Source organism: Dendropsophus ebraccatus, chromosome 8 (assembly GCF_027789765.1).
Source record: "Dendropsophus ebraccatus isolate aDenEbr1 chromosome 8, aDenEbr1.pat, whole genome shotgun sequence".
Taxonomy (NCBI): Eukaryota; Metazoa; Chordata; class Amphibia; order Anura; family Hylidae; genus Dendropsophus; species Dendropsophus ebraccatus.
In genome coordinates this window covers 55,558,987-55,582,971 of record NC_091461.1, presented here as the reverse complement: position 1 = coordinate 55,582,971, position 23,985 = coordinate 55,558,987, and the positions used below count along the sequence as shown (strand labels likewise).

Genomic DNA, 23,985 nt, shown 5'->3' with positions numbered 1-23,985 from the left:
GCTTTTTTGCATCCATATTATGACCACAAGTCTCGGTCTCACAATCTGTACTCCACCTCGCTCTGTTGTTTGTCCATGGCCGACCTCTTATACCCCACTGTTTTCTGGCAGAGCTAGTGCAGTATTCCCCTTATTCTTTCACTTTCTCCATTTACCACCATATCCCTTTCCTTACCCTTATCCATATCGCTTTCCATATCTCTTACCACCATATCCCATGTCCTAAAGAATGAATAATACATGGCCAGTATCTTGAGAATATAGTGTGTTATATATGCTTACTTTTACTATGCCAGGATATGTTTTCTAGTGATTAAAGTGAGGAAATATAATGTATTAGGCATTTATGAGAATTCCCCTTCCCATCGTAGCTTTAAATCGGGGCAGTGGCAGGAATTCTGAGTCACCACCTTCTAAGCCCATTTAGTTGAATCGGAACACTCCTTATGGTGGTGTGTATCCTTTAATGTAGGGAGCAGAAAGCCATGCAGTGCACCAGGGTTCTCCTTCCTTCCTCCTCACGTTCAGTCGATGCGGGCTGCCATAACTAGAGCCTCTATGCAGCTGAAAGGAGGGCAGCGGGGGGGTTTCCTTGCATCAACACAATCCTGTTTATTGGATGGAGTGGTCACATTGGAATAACGTTACAATCCCTGCAGAACGTTGTATCATATGAGAGAGATGTACATACATGGGATATTTATAAACATATTGTGTGACCTTGTAGACTACAGTATCATCTGCTGGAGTAACATCACATGCTTGTGTACCTTGACCTGTCATGTGAGAACCTCACACCTGGGGTTAAGTGTTACTAAGTGACATCAGACACGCCAGTACTGTATAATATTGTTTATTGACAATGAGGTTACTTCTTTTATCATAGTTATGGAATTCTATGTGAGAAATGACAGATCAATGTCCGGCGGGGAATTGCTTCAGTTCAGACTATTAGAGGAAACTGTTGCAACAAAAGCAAGACTCTTGGCTTAGAAGCAGCAGTGTGTGAGTCTAAGTACATTGCAATACATGAAGCTTGTACAGCAGTACAGAGGGCCCCTATATATTTGTGTGGTTCCTTTCTGAGTGATTACAATAAACAATACCTGGATATAATACTATGCAATGCCGCAACTTTCAAACAATAATCGATTGGCACAGGGTAGAGTAAGAGCTCACTATATAGGCCCTGTACAATGGATAGAGCTCGCTATATAGGCCCTGTACAATGGATAGTTTATATGGTCGTGTGGGCCTGTGGTGATACATGTCTGCATTTAGACACTTTGTGCCAGCACATATTTATGTCACGTTCTGAAAAACTTACTGACTAAAAGAGCTGTCATGCAAGTAACATTTCCCAGAACATTGTGCTTCTCAGTAGCTGGCTTATTTGTCAAGTTCCTATTACTACATACTGATGATTAATTTATTTTTGTTATTAACCTGATTCTGTTTTTGCAGCCCTCCAATGTCCTAGCAGTAAAAGCCGCTCGTCGTTCTGCGGTCCTGGAATATCGCTGAATCCCAACCATCATGTTGTGCTGGGGCAATGCTTCCTTCGGGCAGCTGGGACTAGGTGGAATTGATGAAGAAATCGTTGTAGAGCCCAGAAGATGTGACTTCTTCTCCAACAAACTTGTGCGGGATGTTGGGTGTGGAAGCAGACATACTGTTTTTGTCCTGGATGATGGGACTGTCTACACGTGTGGGTGTAATGATCTAGGGCAGCTAGGTCATGACAAAGGCAGAAAAAAGCCAGGTAAGGACCTGTATTACTGTACACTGTTTATAGGATTTGTAAGCAATTCGGAAACTATTTCTTCTTTTCTGTTGAAGCCGACAATGGTAACGTATAGTGACAGGCCTATTTTCGCTGTGCTTCAGGCAGAATGCTACAAGTGCAAAGGTCCATTACAGACATGTACTGAAAGAGTTGATGATGTGATTCCAAAACCTTTTTGTTTTTGGATATCTCCTGCAAAAGAGCCGCCATAGATAATATCACAAAATTACTATTCCATTTTAGAGGGGTTATGAGGAACACCAAAATTTATCACTTTAGCTAATAGGATATGTTACACATACTGTATACACTGCAGATCGTATGCTGTGTTCAGCTGTTCATTTAAATTAGTTTACACAGTGTCAGATCCAATACATGTAAATGTACCCCCTTTTGTGTTACCTTTTCACAGTTTCCCAGAAACGCCTATAACCCTATGGGCCCTATTACATGGGGCAGTTATTGGCTTACCAGGGCAACATCTTCCTGTGTAATATGGCCAAAGATCAACCGCTGATGGAGTAACTTTGATCCACTGAGAAAACATCAGCTGCTGTCTGCATATTACCCCATGTAATAGAGGGTATGTGGAGGACGGCTTGAGCCTTGTAAAAGCAATGTATATGAGCTGTGATCAAAGAGATCGGTTTTACAGATGTGCTTGGGTCATCTAAGGGCTCTATTACACAGAGCAATTGTGTAATTAGGCAGATATCGCCTCATGTAATAAAGACAACTATCAGCTAAGGAACTGATCATCAGCTGATCCTTGTCTTTCAGCACTTTGGGTGCCGACCACGCGTCGCTCCATGTTGTAGAAGGTGCATAGTCGACGGTGTCCTCCTGCCTTTTCCCTATTGACCAAAGCCATAGCTGAAGCTTTTACACCCGTCTCTAAAGTGACAGGCCGTTCAGCTAATCACTGGCCGTGGCGCTGTCCTTTCTTGGTCAGTGATTGGCTGAGCAGCCTGTCACTTCAGAGATGGGTTTAAAAGCGTCAGAGGTGGCTCTGGTCAGCAGGAAACAGGCAGGAGAACATCGGGGAGCATGATGACTTAAGATAAACTTTATTATTTTCTATAAAAGCAAGGGCTAGTTGAGCCATATAATTGGCTATGTAAGGGAGCACTGATCTGGCAGATTGTCACTTGCTAATCTTATATTAGTTCTCACAGCGGTGGATTGTTTGATTGTGTAGGAATATTACTTCACAATTGATGGCATCACCCCAGACAACCAAGTTGCAGAGTAGTCAAACCGTTGCTCAGTAGTTAGTTGTACAGTAGACTTTTTCTTGACTTCCCCTTATCTGCTGGAAACTCTCGGCTCTTGTTCTCATGTGATAAGCTCAGGAACGGTTCTCTTTTATTTCCTTATGTTACTGATCAGGGTTAAGAAAATTGGATATAAAGGGATGGCATTTTTTAAAAGCAGGGATAGACAGAATAACATACATTTGAAGAGTTGTAGCTTTTAGTGGCCTTGCAGTAACAACATTCATGGCAAAGGTTAGAAAAGAAGACAAATGAGACACTTGTAGCAAATGTCTAGGAACTTTGGCTGTATCCCTCCTGGGATTTGTTCAGCCCTGGTTCTGCTTTGGACGATTTCTAATGTGTAAGAAGTCACTAGTGGAGTGCCACAGGCTGGACCATGTAACAATTTCAAAATTTAGTGTTTATTTCAATAAAAAAACAAAAAAAAACAACAACTTTCTCCCCCCCACTCCCCCGTACTCTGTGTCAGTGTGAGAGATGTACCCCATAGACTTGCATTATGCGGCCCTCTTCCAATGTGACACAGAGCCAGGAGAGTGTGGACTTCTCCCGGCTCGTTCTTCTGATCTGTCCCGGTCTGAAAACATTTAGGCCCCGACTGATCAAAACTTTTGAAATGATTTTTTGACATGTTAAAAGTTTATTTAGTTAAACTTGCCCCTTTAAGGGAAAGAACAGCAGAGTTTTTTTTGCCATAGCACTCTTTTAAACACCATGTCCTTTTAGCTTCAATAGAGCAGGTTGCTGAAATCAGTACAGTGATATTTTGTATGTGTTCAATGTACATGCATGGCTTCCATGGGACAGACTCTGCTGTACTTTCCTTTACAGTAAGTATGCTTGTATTTACAGCTCCTCTGGCTGGTAGACCCAGTGTATTCACAGTATGTTATGTGAACATGGCTTTAAGAGATTTACAGCAAAATGTATTGTCCTAACATGTTGGACGAGACACTGAGATTCCTGTGTGTGACGGATGCCTTCACCTGTTTTCCAGAGCAAGTTGGAGCCCTTGATGCTCAGAATATTGTTGCTGTCTCATGCGGAGAAGCCCACACACTTGCTCTAAACGACAAAGGTCAATTGTTTTCTTGGGGTCTGGCTAAAGATGGACAGCTAGGTTTCTCAGTAATAGAAGAATGGGTCAGAGTACCAAGGTAATGACTTTCAAGATCATTTAATACGTACGTAAATATACTGTTTCTGCTTTCTTGATGTATGTGATTAAAGGGGTATTCTCGCCAAAATTATTTTTGCATAAATACATTGCCCACCCGTAGCTTTCCATCTTTCCAATATACAGTTATTATGGATTCTGCACAGTGTTGCTGTTATCCAGCTGCATTCACCCCCACGGATTGCATAGAATCATCAGCTCTCAGTCCAACCAGACACGCTCCCTGCTCCTGGCCCCGACCCTCCGAGACGGCATCACGTGTCCTCAGTCCCAGCACAGTGAAGTGACTGAGAACACTGATGGGGTGGCTGCTGTTACAGAGGGAGACAGTGATCAGCGCAGCTAACTAAAAGCAGCCACCCGGTCACCCCCAGCCTACAGCTCACTCCCTGTGTCCAGAGCCTCAGGGCTGTGTCCATCACTCACCCGCAGGACACATTTTTTGTATTACATTTTTTTACCTCTTGGGGGGAATACCCCTTTAAGGTTCCATGCAAACTGCCATGTGCAGTACGTGTAACTTGTTCCGTATTCTGTATTTGAGACTGAGTGTATCCATGTGAATGGCTCTCACTGCATGAATCATGACGCTGTGAGCTCTTAAATGTTCAGCGTAACACCCTACTAAGACACAGCTTTTTGTTATCAGTCACGTGATACTATGGCCTCTTTGGAGCTCACTGCATCATAACTCATTATAATACAGAGAGTCCCATTTACAGGGATCCGTTTAGTTTGTGAAACGTGGCGATAATATGGACCATATTTCACAGACTAAACATGGCAGTGTGCAGGGGGACCATGATCACTAAGGCTGATATCACACACAGCTCCCCAACAAAATCCCCTGTAAATTTCTTAAAAAAATCCATGGACCTTTATCATAACGTCCAATTGCCTGTATTGGCGCTGAAGTTTTTTGTGTGAGTATATACTGCATAAAGAGTGTTGTAGTCTTACTGAATGTTTGGATTGAGGTTGAGACTCATTGCCCCTCATTGTCCAACTTCAGACCACTGTACAGCACTAGGTGCATAGCAAGTTCTGGGTAGAGAATGCAGCAACAGACAGCACTCCTTTGATTTGAAGTGCTTTCTGTTGCTGCATTCTCTGGATTGATACAAACCTGGGTCCGGTTTGGTGAGGCGAGCACTACATCTTTATTCTTTTTATTTTGTTTTCTATTTACCTGTGCTGCTGCTGTATTTGGCTGTGTAGATACTGGCTGTGTAGATTCTGTGTAGATACTGAGCCACAATTGTGACTGCAGCTCTGGCCTATTCACACAGGTACGGGTGTGTCGGGACATGTCTTGTTAGTCACAGTTGGGGAGGCACCATTTCTCAATGTCTGATCATAGTAATTTGTCTTCTACACAAGCTCAGTTTCTGCACAGTGATGTACAGTATATCCTACACAATAATTTCATGACAATGCGTTTTACTTTATACATAGCATTTTATTTGTTAATATAGATTTATTTAATCTTTTTTCCCCCCAGAAATATAAAGAGTTTATCTGATGTGCAGATTGTGCAAGTAGCCTGTGGTCATATGCACTCAGTTTCCCTCACCAGAGGTAAGATCTTAATAGTAGTAAAAGGTTTTTGTGCACTGTAATTAATGTTAGATTATTATGGTTTCTTGTGCCTCAGATATTTACATGTACTACACAATCATAACCTCATCCTAATTCTCTGAATACAGCCTCCTACCAGCAGCCCCAGCTATCTTGGGACCTTAAGTATCCAAAAGCTGTTTTTCGCAGTGTGGATAACTCCCATTCACGTTGATGGCAGTTGCATGATCGGTGTAGCAGTGTGTGTATCTACACTGTTCCCATAACTCCCAAGAGGTGCTCCCTTTAACCCCTAATGGATGTTGCGTACATTGAATAAAACGGCCCATTTGGCTGCTTCCAGACTACTCCGGACTGGAAAAAAATGAAATTATATTTTCTCCCTTTTTGTTTTATTCCACAGAAAGTGAAATTTTTGTTTGGGGAGACAACAGATATGGCCAGCTTGGACTAGGCTGTGAATTTAAGAAAGAGACAACACCCAGACGATTGAAGTCACTCTCCGGGATTCCCTTTTACCAGATTGCCTCAGGGGGAGGACATAGCTTTGCTTTGACGCCATCAGGAGCAGTTTTTGGTTGGGGTCGGAACAAATTTGGACAACTTGGTCTTAATGATGAAACTGGTAAGAATGATTTTTTTTTTTTGTACATTTGTACGTAGGGTTGATTAAAAAAAAAAATACCTTGCTTAAAGGAGAAGTCTGAAAATTTTTATTATTGTATTGTCCCCTAAAAGTTATACAAATTTTGGGGGGCAGTACAATACTCTAATAAAAATTCGCTGGACTTCTCCTTTAAGTAATTCCATGAAGAGAAAAGAACACCTCATGCTAAACACTGATCCTCTGCTTCTCATCACTATTAATACTGACATTTGAAGCCAGGTACATTTTAATTACAGCCCACACACCACTTTATGGTTCCTAATTTGTGTGGGTCCTTACTTAAATGATGTAGTGCTGGGCAGTGACCATTATCAACAAAAGTGCCCACTGAGGTAGCAACCTAGTGGTCCAGCGACAGCACTGCCGCTAGACCTAGCCCTCTTTGCTCTGGGCCCCACCACCCCACAGACACCTCTCTGCAGCAACAATGTCCGCCGCACCACACCAGAGTTAAGCAGATGGACAAAACTCATGGATGTGCCATGTCCTCATAAAAATATCTTAAACCTTCGGATTGGAATTTTGGAGCTTAATTTTATCCCCTAAATTACCAAATACGTCTTTTGTATGTGGGGCAAAAGTAGCCTGGCACTGGTTGTCTGTGCAGAATATCACAGAAATTTGGATGTTGCATGACAGGGCCCCTGCTCTATATATCAAGAGCAGTGAGACCTTTGTAGTTTAACCCCTTAGATGCTTTGGTCAAATTGTGATTGTGGCATTTAAGTGGTTTCTGGGCTCTTGTCACCACATAAGCACCGTGGTGATGCAATTACTGGGGTGCGGATGAATTTCTACAGCAGCAGGGGGCCTTCTGAAGGTCCCCAGGTACGCCATGTATTCGTGCCTACTCTGTTTTGGCTTCGGCAACTCCAGTTAGGTTGCTTGTCAATGTTATGTTGACACTTTTAATATACCGTACCATACTGGTAGTACAATGTAGTTCATTAAAGTCCCTTTGTAGGACTAATAAAATGTAAAAATTTGAAGTTTTGAAAAATATAATTTTATTACGAGACCAGACTTGATGTATTTTGTTAATTTTGTCTCCGGAAAAAGTCATAAATGCCTTAAAATGGTGCCGATAGAAAGTATAATTTGCCTGGCAATAATAAGCTGTCATAAAGGTATGTTGACTAAAGAATGAAAATGTTATGGCACTTGGAAGGTGACAATAAAAACCCCCCCAGTTTTTGGTCATTAAGGGGTTAACTGTGTATCACTATTTTTAGTGTGTAATCAGTGCTTCGGTTGTCTCTCATTGCTCTTTTTATTTACAGACAGATATAGTCCGTGTCTGCTTAAATCATTACGTAGTCAGAAAATTGTACATATCTGCTGTGGTGAAGATCATACTGCTGCACTAACAAAGGTAAAGAAACATACTAAGGTGAACTGTATTTGTTGCAGTTAAAGGATATTCCGCCCAGGCCATATTAAAAAACAAAACAAAAACAAAAGCAGCCCTGTTGTACTCATCGGTAATTGTTTAAAAATGACCCTTAAGGCACTATTATACAAAACGATTATTGGCCGTTACGGCGATAACCTCATGTAATAGACAACGATCAGCCGACATGAACGATATTGAAAGACAAACTACTAAGATAGCAATGATCTGCTTCTGTCGCTCCGTGGAATAGGAGCAACGGCAGCAGATTCCTGCTTTCCTCTATGGGCTGCCTGGATGATCGCTAGACCCTAGCCCCCACCCCTGCAGCTCCCCACAGCCACCCTGGCTCTTACCCGCTTGCTGCTGACGCGTATAATAGCGCCAGCAGCGAGTGGGAACGAGGAGCAAGTGAGCGCTGACAGTGTTCGTTTTCTCCTTTACATTGCCCCGTGTAATAGGGGCTTTTGTCTCCCTCCTCCTCTTTTATCCTTTTATGCTTCCTCCCCTCCTCCTTTTTGTCATGATTCTGCCCCTCCCCCATTTCCCTGTTTCCTCCCCTGTATTCACGTCCCTCCCCTGTATTACATGACACAGGAGCTGTGCGCCTCAGGAGGATCCCGGGTGCTGACAGATTCCCTATAAACCTACTTGATAAAAATGAAATTCTCTTTAATTGCTGCAGCAAAGAAGAAAATCCACTCCAGCCCTTTCAGATGAGATGAATGCAGCTTTACTTTATAATTATGTTTTCTGGTCTCCTTAGGAAGGAGGAGTTTTTACTTTTGGAGCTGGAGGATATGGACAACTTGGTCACAATTCTACAAACCATGAAGTCAACCCCAGGAAAGTGTTTGAACTTATGGGAAACCTTGTCACACAAATCGCTTGTGGAAGGTGAATGTTTAATTAGTACTTTTAGTTTATAGTGTTGCTGACACATTTTAGACTTTTTTGTACGTGTGAGATGCAATAACTTTTTATATATTCAGTACCTTAGTTAAAGGAGAACTCTGTCCGGAACCCCTTTTTCAGCAATGCCCAAAGAGGGTGAGTGTGAAAACAACACCACCACTCACCTTTCTGGCTGCAGCACTGCCGCCCACATTCTTCTGCTGCGGTGCCCAGCCATTTCCTGGTCTTAGACTGGACTTGAGATGTGACGTGGCAGACCTGCTTAGCCATTCAGCAGCAGAGGCTGAGGGGGCCTGCCACATCACATCTCAAGTACAGTTTCAGACCAGGAAGCGAGCAGACATCAGGGGACTGGAGTGGCGGAATGCAAGCGACAGCACTGGAGCCAGGTAGGTAAATGGATAATTGTTTTCATCCACCCCCTCTCCAGGCATTGCCAGAAAAGGGGTCCCGGCCAGAGTACCCCTTTTAAGCTTTCAAAGCTTTCAAAAGTGTTGTCTGTAAAGGACTCATGATGGGGGTTAAAAATAAAAACTGGTACTCACCTGCCTCCCCACCTTAGCACTGACTGCCATTCTAATGAGGTCAGTCCCCACTGGTGAGCGTTTTCTTTTTGTGTCTTGACACACAGATTATGTCTCCTTAGCCAATCGCAGGATGTAATGGTGACCCTGCCTCCCCCCTTTAGCTGGTGATTTAATAGTGTCATTTCCTATCAGTTGAGACACAGACAGGAAGTGCTCAACAATGGGGAATAGTGGGGTATTGGTGGTAGGTGAGTATGGCCCTGCTGCACAAGTGATCATGCCTTGTGAAGGCTTTGTAAATATGTGCCGATCACATAGATTATCACTCTGTGTAATAGGGCACTACTATTTACAATGAAATCTTTAGTTACAGAATTTTTTCTAACGTATAGATTTTTTTGTGTGTCTCTAGACAACACACACTAGCCTTTGTTCCTTCGTCAGGCCGTATATACTCATTTGGACTTGGTGGCAATGGACAACTAGGAACTGGGTCAACGTGTAATAGAAAAAGTCCTTTTACTGTGAAAGGAAACCTGATATCCCACAGTGAATATTCCCAGCATCCTGACAGTAAGTGGTTATTTTGTTGGTTTATACCTCTTTTGTGTTGGTCGCTTAAATAATTATACATGTATTGATGGCAGATTGTGTATTGTATTCTAGGAATAGAAGAGTCCTACTGTGTGAGGAAAATTTTCTCTGGCGGAGATCAAAGCTTTGCAAATTACTTTAATGTACAGGTAATCAAAAACACAGTAGGCGGTCATTACTTTCTTTAAATTATCTAGAATTTTCTTATTTAACCAGCTAAACTCCAATGTTAATCCCAACAGGATAGTTAAAAATATGTATCAAAAGAGTGTCATAACAGTGGGACCACCACCATTCAGACACTTTTCTAACCTTTTGAATTAAACTCTTTAGTTTTAATATTCTATCATATTCAGACACCCTAACCAAAACATGATGAACAGCCAAGCCTCCCTTTTCCCTTTGTTTCTACTAGATTTCCATGAGTCTGTTGTATTACGTATCTTAAAGGGGTTGGCCACTTTATAGTAAAATAGTTCAGTGTACATTAAGTATACTCACTGTATATACTGACAGCAGCTCCCTGTGTACCTCATAGAGCTAAAATCAGACTCATCTCCTCCAGGCTGTGCTGCCCTGCTCTGTGGTGTTCCTGTCCATAAAATGTCTTGACATGTAGGAACATGTGACCATGCTCCGCCCCCCCAGTGTCCACCACTGAGCCTGGATATGTCTATGGAGGACACTGGGGGGGGGGCATGGTCACATGTTCCTCCATGTCAGCCATCTTATGGGCAGAAACATAACAGAGCAGGACAGCACAGCCTAGTGAAGGGGAGTCTGATATTGGCTCTTATGAGGTACACGGGGAGCTGCTGTCAGTATGTACAGTGAGTACACCTACTAATACTATATACTGAACTATTTTACTATTAAGTGGCCAACCCCTGTAAGTTCCTGCAGACTGCCAAATAGATATTTTCTTGTATTCATTTCTAGGTATAACCTACCCTTTTGTTTTGACAAATATACCTGAAGTATGAATTACATTTTAAACAGTGGCATTTCTAATTTTTAGAACCAAGTCCTACCAGATGACTTCAGAAACTGCAATCATTCCAGACATATATGGACCATAAATGAGGAGCTTATACAAAGATGGCTGAATTTCTCTTCAGGAAGGCTTCCATTAGATATAGTGAAGTAAGCAAAACGCCCAATAAATACAACTCATTTATCCTTTATTTTGTGATATTTTATAATTTATGATGGGTAGAACAATTGTTAATTTGATCTTGCTTATTCCTAAGCTTAGGGGAGGTGTGGGGGGGGGGGGTGTTAGGGAGGCGGCGACAGGCAGAGGAGAGGCGGTGCAGGCCCATGGGGCAGGGGTGGCGCAAGGAGGACACACCACTGAAGCAAAATGGGACCAACAACGTCACTGCAGATGTGCCCTGGGGAAGAACAGTGGAGCATGCACAGTGACAGCTTACACTGTGCCGTCGGCCTGGGGTTGGAACAGGAATCCAGGGGGAGCAGAGAGCAACCCCACATCACGAGCGCTCTAAGCCCCGCTTCTTTGACACAGCTAGACCCCAATAATAGTTGGATTTTCAGCCTCACAAAAGCACCACCACCATTTTTAAAAAGTCTACCAGAAACACAAAGGTATAAGTAGATTGGGGGTGGGTGGGGGGTGGAGCTGCACAGTGGGTACAGAGTCACTTCAAGCAAGCAAGCAGTCAATGTACTAGCAAAGGTATTACATAGAAACACCTTTTGTGCACCATAAGTCTGTAATTGACTACTTTTTTTAAGGGGGAAATGTAGAAAAATAAATCAGTCTGTGCAACTAGACGAAGACAAATTTATGCAAGTTAGAACAAGAGGGAATCATACAACACAAATAGGATCCCATAGAAAATAATACTTTTGGTATCTGAGTCAGCCTAACCCCTCAGAGGTTCTTGATAGGTGTATGTTTTCTTTTTGTTTCAATAGTGAAATTGACAAAGTCTTCTCATCTGCCGCTTGTATAAATGGAAGTTTTCTCTCGACCAGGTAAGTATTGCACCAACTTAGTTTTGTAAATATTTCTGCTTCTCATCTCTATGAAGAGTGATTTGTAATGAATGGTACCACCACCGACAAGATGATAAACCCAACATTTTCTTTATTAAGAATTATGTATGCATAAATGTAAAATAAATAGCAAAATGTATGCATGCAAGACTATAGCCTGTGTTCTAATATAGGCTGCTATTTACCACCTCTTCTCATTATGTGTTTGATATGAGATATTTTAAGCTGATTTGGTTAGCCATATTAGGAACACTACTGTCTGCATCACTTTAGTGTTACTTTGCCATTGTGGTCACCCCCAAAGCTATGCTGGTTGAATTTGTGGGAGTAGACCCTTAGAAAAGGGAGTAATGCGGTTAGTGAGTATATGATGACTTCTCTGCTTCTGTTGTATCCAGACATTCAAACTTTTGTAAGTTTCACTAATTCTTGTTCTCTCTGACTTGCTTGAGGACATTAATTATTATTATTATTATTATTACATTGTTGTTTTTGTGACTTTGTAGCAATGATGATCATTACCGCACAAGTGCCAAGTTCTCAGGGATAGATATGAATGCTGCTAGACTCCTGTTTCACAAGCTTTTGGAATCGGCCCAGCCCAATACAGTTCAGCAGGTAAGCTTGAAGTTATTGTTATGGTATGTATACAGAGTTACACCAGCATTTTTTTTTATTTGCACAGTGTTAAACCATTAGTTGCTGTAAGTCAATCAATCAGCGCTGCTAGAATATCTCCTCCTCTGTGGACACACGTCTCAGTAGACTTTAGTTGCTACTTATTCTAACACAACTATCACAACTGATTAGGGTGGATCAACTTCCGGTCACTATTGCCCCTGTTTTCCTCAAGCTTTAGAACATCTGTGAGGTATTAAAAGGGGGGAAAGATAGAGGAAACTTTAGACTGAATTGTATCTTTTCAGGTGTTACTGAGACATTATTTGAGGCTTTATATTTTACTATATAAACATAACCATCGATGGGCTATCATCCCCATAACTGTGAAAAATAAAACTCACACATAAAGAGGACAGTAGCCTATGAACGTAGATGGGTTACCCTATTGGACCTAACTGCTCATGTTTCCTTATGATGGGGGGGGGGGTTCTCTTCACATTTGGATTCTTCTCTGTTAACTGCAGTAAAGGATTACTGCAAAGAGAGCCACCTTCCTCTAAAACAGTTATACAATGTGTCATATTTAGCCAATAAGTGGCCAGAAGAAAGCAGCAAACAAGCCATTGTGTGGCTCCATTGACAGATAAAAGTAAAGTTATGGCAGTTGAAAACTTGATGTTACGATAGACTTGTTTTTGGTTTAATAATGACTATGAAGTCCCCCTTGGTATTAAGAGGTTCTGCATCAGTTATGTATTTTAAGGAATAGCGTTCCTCCTACTCCAAATGATAGGATATGTGAATATGGATAGGGTATGTGCACTCAACATAACAGCTGTACGCTTTTGGTATGTTTACAATTTCCATAATTTTATGCAGTTTAGTATGTTATCATGCTTTTATGATGGTGAATGACCGCCAGCATTTCTGCAGTGTTCCTATGGGAACTGAATAAACAGCTGCAGTGTGCATGCTTGACTGCTACTTCATTCTAACAAGGAGACACAGCATACACTTGAAGATTGGTTGTGACCCTAATAATGAGACCAAGGGTCTTTTATAAGGGCAAGGAACCGAGGAGCAGGAAAACTCCTGTTCCTGGGCTGTCTCTTTTGTGCTGTGCTAAAATATATTGTTGAAAGTAGTTTTATATATAAAAAAAAGCCCCTGACCTGCCTAACAAAGGTATATGTGCAGTGCCACTTTAAGATCGTTTGTCTGGATGCTCAAATTTCTGTTATTGTTTTTCGAGTTCTGGCCCAAGTTTCAATGCAATCAACTTTCCTTTAGTTTATAAAGACTTGATTTTAATCTCAGTCTAGTATTTTTGCATTTAGGTGGCTGCTAGTTTGGAAAAGAATCTCATACCAAAACTACCAAGTTCCCCACCTGACATTGAGGCTTTGAGACTGTACCTCACACTACCAGAGGTCCCTCTTATGTCAGATCCAAACAACTTTTCTTCTTTAGCAATTCCTTTTGGGACTGCAATTGTTAACCTTGATAAGGCTCCATTGAGGGTACTAGGTGAGTGTGACTGTGTTTTTGCTGTTAAAGAGATTATTTACATGGTCCTTGTAATAGCTTTTAGGGAAGGAGGAAGAAATGAAAACTAATGCTTCTACCTCTTCTATCTAATAGAGAACTGGTGGTCTACCCTTGAGAATCCAGTGTTCATGCGGCTAGTACAGCTTTTTAAAGATGTTGTGTTGCATCTATTAAAATTTTCTAAAATTGGAATTCCTCATACGGAAAGAAGGATTTTTAACACCTTCCTGAATACAGCCCTGAAGGTTTTGGAGAGTCTGCATAGGGTGTGTATGCAATTATATGGTAAAACTTCCACATATTCCAGATCTTTATGTGCATACACACACGTGGTTTGTGAAAGTGATGGATATACTGTTCATTATCATGCTAAAAACGTCTAGCAAAGCTAATGGGTTCTCTAAAATCTTAAACATTAAGAGATCATCCTACCTCTTTTAGGTAAATGAAAGATCAGGACAAATTATACCTTATGATAAGTTCTACATACATGAAATACAAGACTACATTGATATCCGTAATGACTATGTGGCTTGGATCCAACAACGGGCACTTTGTATGGTAAGTTAGGACTAGCTGACTGTAAGTGGTTCACATATTCTCAATTTTAATTTGTTTCTGATCTTAAACCATTTTGTGCAAATGGTACTAGTCACTGATGTACTGTCTATAGTGTTTTTGTATGTCCGTCTACCGTAAAGTTACATTACAATGTTCTTGATGTTTTTCTCTTACTTGTATAAAAGTTCTCCTTAAGAATCAAAATGTGTCTCTGACGCCTCCTATAGGTAGTTACCCGAAAAGTTTTTGTCTGACCTATTAAATTGCTGCCTGTGATTTTGTCTAAACACCTCCCTGTAGTGCTGGGCATATCACCTACTTATCTCCATTGCTCCCTGACTTTCCCTTCTCCATCTCTTATTTAGGAGGGAAACTGTTTAACACAGGCAACAGGTAGTATTAAAAAACTCATATAGAAAGAGAGACCGGCACTACTCTATTAAAAATGCCAAACAGGGTTTACCAGGTGCAACGGGGTGCTCACTCTATATAGCAATAGACACTGTCTATTCAATGCATAAATAGAAAGGAAATTCAGAGGGCACTCACCGTGAAAATGATTATTTTATTCTTATACGTGCAACATGAACACGGATGCCGTGTAGCTGGCGGGGGCGCCTTGTGCAAGATGATTAAACGAGTGACAGCTGTTTCGCAACAAAATGCTTCTACTGACTGTACGTCAGCGTACACGTGACCCCACTATATAGTGTGACTGGGGCACGCATGCGCTGTACTATAAAGAAATGATAGTGGATTAAAAACATAATTAAAAACAAATCATTATTCAATGCAGTCATTTAGAGGAACATTTTAAGATCTATTTTATCATTCATGCCTGAGGACCCTTGTGAGTTAGTGGCTATAATAAACTTAGCTTCTTCTTGCAGAAGGACTTTGTTATTGTCTCTATCACTGTTCAGATGGACTCGCTTGAATCCCATAAAACGCAGGACTTTTACATCTCCCTTATGTTCCTCTTGGACATATTTAATTAGTCTAGGTGCTCCTTTGCTTGTCCTGATCGAGCGGATGTGCTCGCTGAATATCCGCTGAATCTCACATTCATAGGACGTATGGTCTTCCCCACGTAATACAGACCACATTCGCATACAATAGCATAGACCGTGTACTTAGTGCGGCAGCAGATCGTATCTCGAATATCGAACTGCACTCCTCCCAGGTTTACTGTTTTACAAGGAAGCATGTGGCTACACCATCTACAACTTCCGCATTTAAAATTACCTTTAGGGGCACATTTATTCAGCCAACTTGACCTATTGTCATCATTAAATTTACTATGTACCAAAGCGTCCTTGAGATTCTGACAGCGTCTGAAGGCTACTATGGGTCTTTCCGGGAGACATGCTGCAAGTACAGGATCCGCTCGAACCATGTCCCAATTTTTATGGATCGCTTTTTAGTTTTTTCTTTTCAATATAGCCCCATGGCGGAGAAAGCTAAAAAAGCGATCCATAAAAATTGGGACATGGTTCGAGCGGATCCTGTACTTGCAGCATGTCTCCCGGAAAGACCCATAGTAGCCTTCAGACGCTGTCAGAATCTCAAGGACGCTTTGGTACATAGTAAATTTATTGATGACAATAGGTCAAGTTGGCTGAATAAATGTGCCCCTTAAGGTAATTTTAAATGCGGAAGTTGTAGATGGTGTAGCCACATGCTTCCTTGTAAAACAGTAAACCTGGGAGGAGTGCAGTTCGATATTCGAGATACGATCTGCTGCCGCACTAAGTACACGGTCTATGCTATTGTATGCGAATGTGGTCTGTATTACGTGGGGAAGACCATACGTCCTATGAATGTGAGATTCAGCGAGCACATCCGCTCGATCAGGACAGGCAAAGGAGCACCTAGACTAATTAAATATGTCCAAGAGGAACATAAGGGAGATGTAAAAGTCCTGCGTTTTATGGGATTCAAGCGAGTCCATCTGAACAGTGATAGAGACAATAACAAAGTCCTTCTGCAAGAAGAAGCTAAGTTTATTATAGCCACTAACGCACAAGGGGCCTCAGGCATGAATGATAAAATAGATCTTAAAATGTTCCTCTAAATGACTGCATTGTATAATGGTGATTTGTTTTTAACCCCTTAAGGTCAAAGCCTATTTTCGTTTTTGCGCTTTTGCTTATTCCATTTTAAGTTTAAAAGTCCATAGCGCGTGCATTTTTTCACCTAGAGACGTATATGAGCGCTTATTTTTTGCGAAACCAATTGTACTTTGCAATGACAGGCATTATTTTTCCATAACATCTGCTGCGAAACCGGAAAAAAAATCATTTGCGCTGTCAAATTGAAAAAAAAACGAATTTGTTTTGATTTCGGGGAGTTTTGCATTTACGCCATCCGTCCTATGGTAAAACTGACTTGTTATGCATGTTCCTCAAGTCGTTATTACTATGATATATAACATGTATAACTTATATTGTATCGGATGGCCTGTAAAAAATTCTAACCATTGTTAACAAATATACGTTCCTTAAAATCGCTCCATTCCCAGGCTTATAGCGCTTTTATCCTTTGGTCTATGGGGCTGTGTGAGGTGTCAGTTTTTGCGCCATGATGTGTTCTTTCTATCGGTACCTTGATTGCGCATATACGACTTTTTGATCGTTTTTTATTACATTTTTTCTGGATTTGATGCGACCAAAAATGCGCAATTTTGCACTTTGGAATTTTTTTGCGCTGACGCCGTTTACCGTGCGAGATCAGGAATGTGATTAATTAATAGTTCGGGCGATTACGCGCGCGGCGATACTAAATATGTTTATTTATTTATTAATTTATATTTATAAAATGGGAAAAGGGGGTGATTTGGACTTTTATTAGGGGAGGGGATTTTTTATTAATAAACACTTTTTTTACTTTTTTTTTTACACTGTAACTAGAAGCCCCCCTGGGGGACTTGTATATAGACAGCACTGATATCTCATAGAGATCAATGCTGTGTATATACACAGCAAAGATCGATTAGATCGGTCATAGATTACTATGGCCTGCTGCAGGCCATAGCAATCTATTGCCGAGCCGGGATCAGCGTCATTCCAACGCTGAGGCCCGGCACGGGCAGAAGAACGATCGCATCGCGGGGGGGAGATCCGACCCACTAGACACCAGGGATGTGTTTACCTGAGCCTCTAAGTGCAGCTGTCAGGTTTGACAGCTGCACTTAGAGGCTTAATTAGCCGGCGCGGCAACGGGACCCGCGCCGGCTAATAGAGGCACTGCCCGGCTGCACGTGTCAGCCGGGATGAGCGCCGTTCAGAGCGGGGTCCCGGCGGGACCCCGCTCTGAACACCCCGAGCGGCACCATGACGTATCAGATACGTCATGGGTCGCTAAGGGGTTAATTATGTTTTTAATCCACTATCATTTCTTTATAGTACAGCGCATGCGTGCCCCAGTCACACTATATAGTGGGGTCAGTAGAAGCATTTTGTTGCGAAACAGCTGTCACACGTTTAATCATCTTGCACAAGGCGCCCCCGCCAGCTACACGGCATCCGTGTTCATGGAGCACGTATAAGAATAAAAGAATCATTTTCACAGTGAGTGCACAGGTAGTAGTAACCAGTAAGAATGGTAACAGAAGAGCTTTGTGTCATGAGCAGATCTGTTTTCTATTTGAAGACAGTAAGTTATAACACCACTACCATATTCCTTGGACTAGTGGGGGATTTAGGTAGCTGTTATTAGAAACATTGTCAGTAAGAGGGGAGAGCCTCATGGGAGCTGTGCGTCTCCGCTCTCCGCCACTGTCCACTTAAAGAATTGACTTGTTAATTCTTTGAGCGGAGAGCTAGACTTCACATTAAGACAGTGAGGCAGGCTGGATTCTGAGCGGAGTCTGTGGTGTGAGTTCCGCTCGTAATTTCTGCTGTTTTACTCTGTGTGAACGGGTCCATCTATTAGATTTTACATATTAGGTAGCAATACAATTCAGTTTGTTCAGTTATAAACATTAAAATGTTTCTCCACTTAAAGGGGTATTCCCATCTGGAGTAGTTGCATTTGACTCTTCAGTGGCCCTATATTGAATGAATTGAGAGGCGGTATGCATGCATGCCCGCAGCTCCATTTAAGTGGGGTTTTCAGGGTTCCCATACTCAAGATCACAGCAGTTGACAGATAGTTGACCCCCCCCCACCCATCGCTCTTTTATCCTGTGGCTAGGATATTACTACCCCATATGGGAATATACCATTTTAGAAAGTATGTTTTGCTAATTCACTGATCCTTCATTGCATAAATGTACATTCCAAGTCAGTGTTGGAATTTCTCATGCACAGATCTATCTGTAATGCTTTGTATCTACAATGTATGTAATCGATATGGTATAATTTATTTAACAAGGTTATCAATGATATTTTAAATGCAGATAATAAAGTGAACTTTATAAATTCCTTAATAAGAAATTAGGAATTTTGTGGCTTTAAATAGTTGAAGCTTATGTGCAAGATTTGTTGGGAGTTCAGGTACTAATGAGCACTTTCCCCCTACTGCATTCTCTTAGGACGTAAACCAGGGATTACCTGAGGTAAGACTAGGAATTTCTCATTTGTTTCCCCTGCCATATTCATACAACCTAAACTGGCGTTCCCAACATCATCTTGTGTCAGAGGGAAATTCACTCCATTTACAAACATGTGGTGCATATATTATTCTTAAAGGATAAGTCCGGCAAAAGTTTTTATTAAAGTATGTATTGCCCCCCAAAAGTTATACAAATCCCCAATATATACTTATTACGGGAAATGCAGATAAAGTGCTTTTTCCCTGCACTTACTACTGTATAACATGGTGATGTCACGATCTGACTCCCAGAGCTGTGCGGGCTGTGGCTGCTGGAGAGGATGATGGCAGGGGGACACTGAGGGACGCAGGGCACTGGAGGGACACTGAGCATCCCTCTGCCATCATCCTCTCCAGCAGCCACAGCCCGCACAGCTCTGGGAGTCGGATCGTCACATCACCATGTTATCCAGGAAGTGAAGCCTCGATGCAGTAATAAGTGCAGGGTAAAAAAGCACTTTATGTGCATTTCCCGTAATAAGTGTATATTGGGGATTTGTATAACTTTTGGGGGGCAATACAATACTTTCGTTGGACTTCTCCTTTAAGTAATATTCAACATTGTGTCATTTCCTCATTTAATTTCAATTAAAAGCGGGGTCAAGAGTTAAATGATATCAAGTGATTAAAAGAAAATTGTAACTTGTCACTTGTAATATTTGGCTTTACTTTTCTACTTGATCTTGGCACAGGTTTTATTCCAGGCTGGCATAAAATATTTTAAGAAATGAGTTATGATGGATTGGCAGGACAGTGAGATAGCCTAAGCCAAAATAAGCAGCACTAACAATAGAAAAGTAGACACAGATCAGAGAGTGATGAGATTTAACTGGGAAATTCTTTATGGTGCATCAATGCTAGACAACAAAGCAAACCCAGAGAGGGCATAACGCAATCACATTGAGGCTGGGTTCACACTACGTATATATGTCAGTATATTTCAGTCAGTATTGCAACCAAAACCAGGAGTGGATTAAAAACACAGAAAGGATCTGTTTTACACAATGTTGAAATTGAGTGGATGGCCACCATATAACGGTAAATAACTGCCATTATTTCAATATAACAGCCGTTGTTCTAAAATAACAGCAAATATTTACCATTAAATGGCAGCCATCCACTCAATTTCAACATTGTGTGAACAGAGCCTTTCTGTGTTTTTAATCCACTCTTGGTTTTGGTTGCAATATGAGGACCACAATACTGACTGAAATATGCAAAAAAGAAGGATAATATCAGCTCACCCTTAGTCCATGAGTTTAAGCACCAACCACCATGAAGCCCGGAGACTTGAGTCGGGCGACTCCCGATGCATATATTGAATACAAGTAGATGCAGTCCGGCTCCAAATGGTAAAATATATTTTCTTTATTGTATCATTTAAAAACTGTACAAGACAGTATCTTAAACACCAACGCGTTTCGGAAAAGCTTCCTTAATCATGGCATACAAAATAGTAAAAAACACATCTATTTAATACACATATCCCAATAAAGGTGAAAGGGGAGGAAACAAAGAAAAGAAACAGGAAAAGGCAATGCTCAATGCCAAACATCTGTGAAAACATACACATGAGATGGCACACATAAAAACCAGAGATGGATGGATAGTATGAGTGGAAATAACGCATGATGCATGAAAACGGTTAACGCAGCATGTGAATACATTCCAGAGTACATTTTGAAAAAACAAACAGACAGGGAGCAACAGAGAAAAAGGCTGGAAATAACTTGTTAAATAGAAAGAAACGCAAGCATGACATTCCATCGCCCCACGTCTGGCCTTTCAAGACACTTTGTTGAGCGACATGGGGGAGATGTGTCATCTCTCTCGGTATGCGGTATCGAGAGGGTTAACAGACCACAAAGGGGTGGGGATTGGCTACATCAGGTCAGACTACGGGAAGCTTTCTGGATTTTAGAATTGGACTGCCGTTCACCACTAGGTCTTAACATGAAAAATGATTTGGCTTTTATCTACTAATTACTTTTATGACCTTTATACAAGTTCCTGTATATGCTTGCGTTTCTTTCTATTTAACAAGTTATTTCCAGCCTTTTTCTCTGTTGCTCCCTGTCTGTTTTTTCAAAATGTACTCTGGAATGTATTCACATGCTGCGTTAACCGTTTTCATGCATTATGCATTATTTCCACTCATACTATCCATCCATCTCTGGTTTTTATGTGTGCCATCTCATGTGTATGTTTTCACAGGTGTTTGGCATTGAGCATTGCCTTTTCCTGTTTCTTTTCTTTGTTTCCTCCCCTTTTACCTTTATTGGGATATGTGTATAAATGTGTTTTTTACTATTTTGTATGCCATGATTAAGGAAGCTTTTCCGAAACGCGTTGGAGTTTAAGATACTGTCTTGTACAGTTTTTAAATGATACAATAAAGAAAAGATTTTACCATTTGGAGCCGGACTGCATCTACTGACTGAAATATACTGACTGAAATATGCATATACTGACTGAAATATGCGTAGTGTGAACGCAGCCTAAAGGGAAACTAACAGCGGATTACAAAGATCTAAACTGCTGTTACGTTCCCATAGGAAAGAAGAGGCTGAGAAAGGTAGTTTTCTTACCTTCATTCTCTGCATCACTTTCCTGAAATGCTCTGGTTTGTGAAGGTGGTAATCAGGCTTTTGGTGCACTGGGGGCGGTACTATAGACCTTGGTCCACAGATTCTGCATTGCTCTGCAGTTCAATCCTTCTGTATGCTCATTACTGCAAAGCGCTGGATGAACTTTCGTTAGGAGAGGTGGGCGGTCAGTGCATTAAGGACTGTAGTCTTACCCCAAGTTCACCAAGCCTCCTATATAACATATGTTTCTTATGCTCTGCACCAGTTTCAGCAGAATACCTCTTTAACAAAATTACACCAAAACATAAAACAAATGAAAGAAACTTCCTTTCGCCTCTAAAACCTGTGGGGGGTAAATAACATGGTAACTGAAAATACTACTGAAAACCACTGTGACACAGCTGCATGTGTGCATGATATTCCCAGGAAAGAACTTCAAATAAATGGTTCTGGATATTTGCAGACGTGATGGACACACATTTAATTTTTATAGCATGCCTTCCTTTCTGTTGCACAGGGGCCAGATGGTTCGCTCACAATTTGTACTTATCCATTTGTTTTTGATGCACCAGCTAAGACAACTCTGCTACAGACAGATGCCGTTATCCAGATGCAGGTAAGCTGCAGACATGATGTTGTGTATATGTATACTATAATGATGCTGTTTATATGTATTATAAAGAAGCTGTATATATGTATATGGTTGGTAGCGCGTGTGTGTGTATATGCATATTATGTACACATACAGTTCCAAGAAAAAGTAAGTAAACCTGTTAGAATTACTTCTTTAATGATTGTAAATGTGGTCTGATCATTATCCAAGTCACAAATATATTCAAACACAATGCAACTAAACTAATTACACATACAGCTGTATTGTTCATGTCTTTTATTGAGTGAATAGCCACAGTGCATGAACAAAAGCCAAGTTATCCCTAGAATTTAAAGAGGTGATCCAGGATTAGGAAAACATAGCTGCTTCTTGCTGAAATCTTTCCTCTCTTGTCCTCAGTTTGTCAGTGGTATTATGGCTTAGTTCCATTGAAGTGAATAAAGCAGAGTTGCAATACCATACACAACCTGAGATCAGGTGTGGTGCTGTTTTTGGACAAAAGAGAGGGGAACTGGGCCAGATAGCTTATTAAAGTTATATAACTTTGTAATGTGTGTTAAATAAGCTAAAAAAGCAAATTGCCGGAGTTGTCCTTTAAAGCCATGTTCCTACACAGTATTTTTGCTCAGTGTCTTGGTCAGTATTTTTCAACCAAACCAGGAGTGTATTAAAAACACAGGCTATGTTCACACACTATTTAGTGAATGGCTGCAATTTATGGTCGTTATTTCAAAGCAATGTCTGTTTTTAACCCCTTAAGGTCAAAGCCAATTGTCGTTTTTGCGCTTTTGCCTTTTCCATTTTATGTTTAAAAGTCCATAGCGCTTGCATTTTTTCATGTAGAGACTTATATGAGTGCTTATTTTTTGCGAAACCCATTTTACTTTGCAATGACAGGCATTATTTTTCCATAAAATATGCTGCAAAACCGGAAAAAATATCATTTGTGCTGTCAAATAAAAAAACAACACACATTTGTTTTGATTTCGGGGAGTTTTGCATTTACGCCGTTCGCCCTATGGTTAAACTGACTTGTTATGCATGTTTCTCAAGTTGTTACGATTACAATGGTATGTAACATGTATAACTTTTATATGATGTGATGGCTTTTAAAAAATTCTAACCATTGTTAACAAATATATGTTCCTTAAAATCGCTCTATTCCCAGGCTTATAGCGCTTTTATCCTTTGGTCTGATGTGTCATTTTTTGCGCCATAATGTGATCTTTCTATCGGTACCTTGATTGCGCATATACGACTTTTTGATCACTTTTTATTACATTTTTTCTGGATTTGATGCAACCAAAAATGCGCAATTTTGCATTTTGGGATTTTTTGCGCTGACGCCGTTTACCGTACGAGATCAGGAATGTGATTAATAGTTCGGGCGATTACGTGCGCGGCGATACCAAACATGTTTGTTTTTTTGTTTATTTATTAATTTATATTTATAAAATGGGACTTTTATTAGGGGAGGGGATTTTTTATTAATAAAAACACTTTTTTTTTACATAAACTAGAAGTCCCC

At 40.9% G+C, this 23,985-nt stretch overlaps 1 protein-coding gene across 3 annotated transcripts in view; it reads left to right on the top strand.

Moving 5' to 3' along the window:
• Positions 1 to 23,985, top strand: part of HERC4 (HECT and RLD domain containing E3 ubiquitin protein ligase 4) — a 53,346-nt gene that overhangs the window by 7,098 nt on the left and 22,263 nt on the right. For 2 of the 3 annotated variants that reach the window (XM_069980412.1, XM_069980413.1), the window contains exons 2-17: positions 1,465 to 1,762; positions 4,061 to 4,220; positions 5,742 to 5,818; positions 6,222 to 6,443; positions 7,766 to 7,857; positions 8,642 to 8,772; positions 9,730 to 9,890; positions 9,984 to 10,060; positions 10,930 to 11,054; positions 11,853 to 11,912; positions 12,440 to 12,551; positions 13,892 to 14,081; positions 14,196 to 14,368; positions 14,544 to 14,663; positions 19,198 to 19,221; positions 22,362 to 22,460. In XM_069980412.1, the coding sequence (XP_069836513.1) occupies positions 1,537 to 1,762; positions 4,061 to 4,220; positions 5,742 to 5,818; positions 6,222 to 6,443; positions 7,766 to 7,857; positions 8,642 to 8,772; positions 9,730 to 9,890; positions 9,984 to 10,060; positions 10,930 to 11,054; positions 11,853 to 11,912; positions 12,440 to 12,551; positions 13,892 to 14,081; positions 14,196 to 14,368; positions 14,544 to 14,663; positions 19,198 to 19,221; positions 22,362 to 22,460 (2,049 nt within the window). In that variant the 5' untranslated portion in view covers positions 1,465 to 1,536. The remainder of the gene's footprint in view (positions 1 to 1,464; positions 1,763 to 4,060; positions 4,221 to 5,741; positions 5,819 to 6,221; positions 6,444 to 7,765; positions 7,858 to 8,641; positions 8,773 to 9,729; positions 9,891 to 9,983; positions 10,061 to 10,929; positions 11,055 to 11,852; positions 11,913 to 12,439; positions 12,552 to 13,891; positions 14,082 to 14,195; positions 14,369 to 14,543; positions 14,664 to 19,197; positions 19,222 to 22,361; positions 22,461 to 23,985) is intronic. The other variant, XM_069980414.1, reaches the window with a different exon arrangement.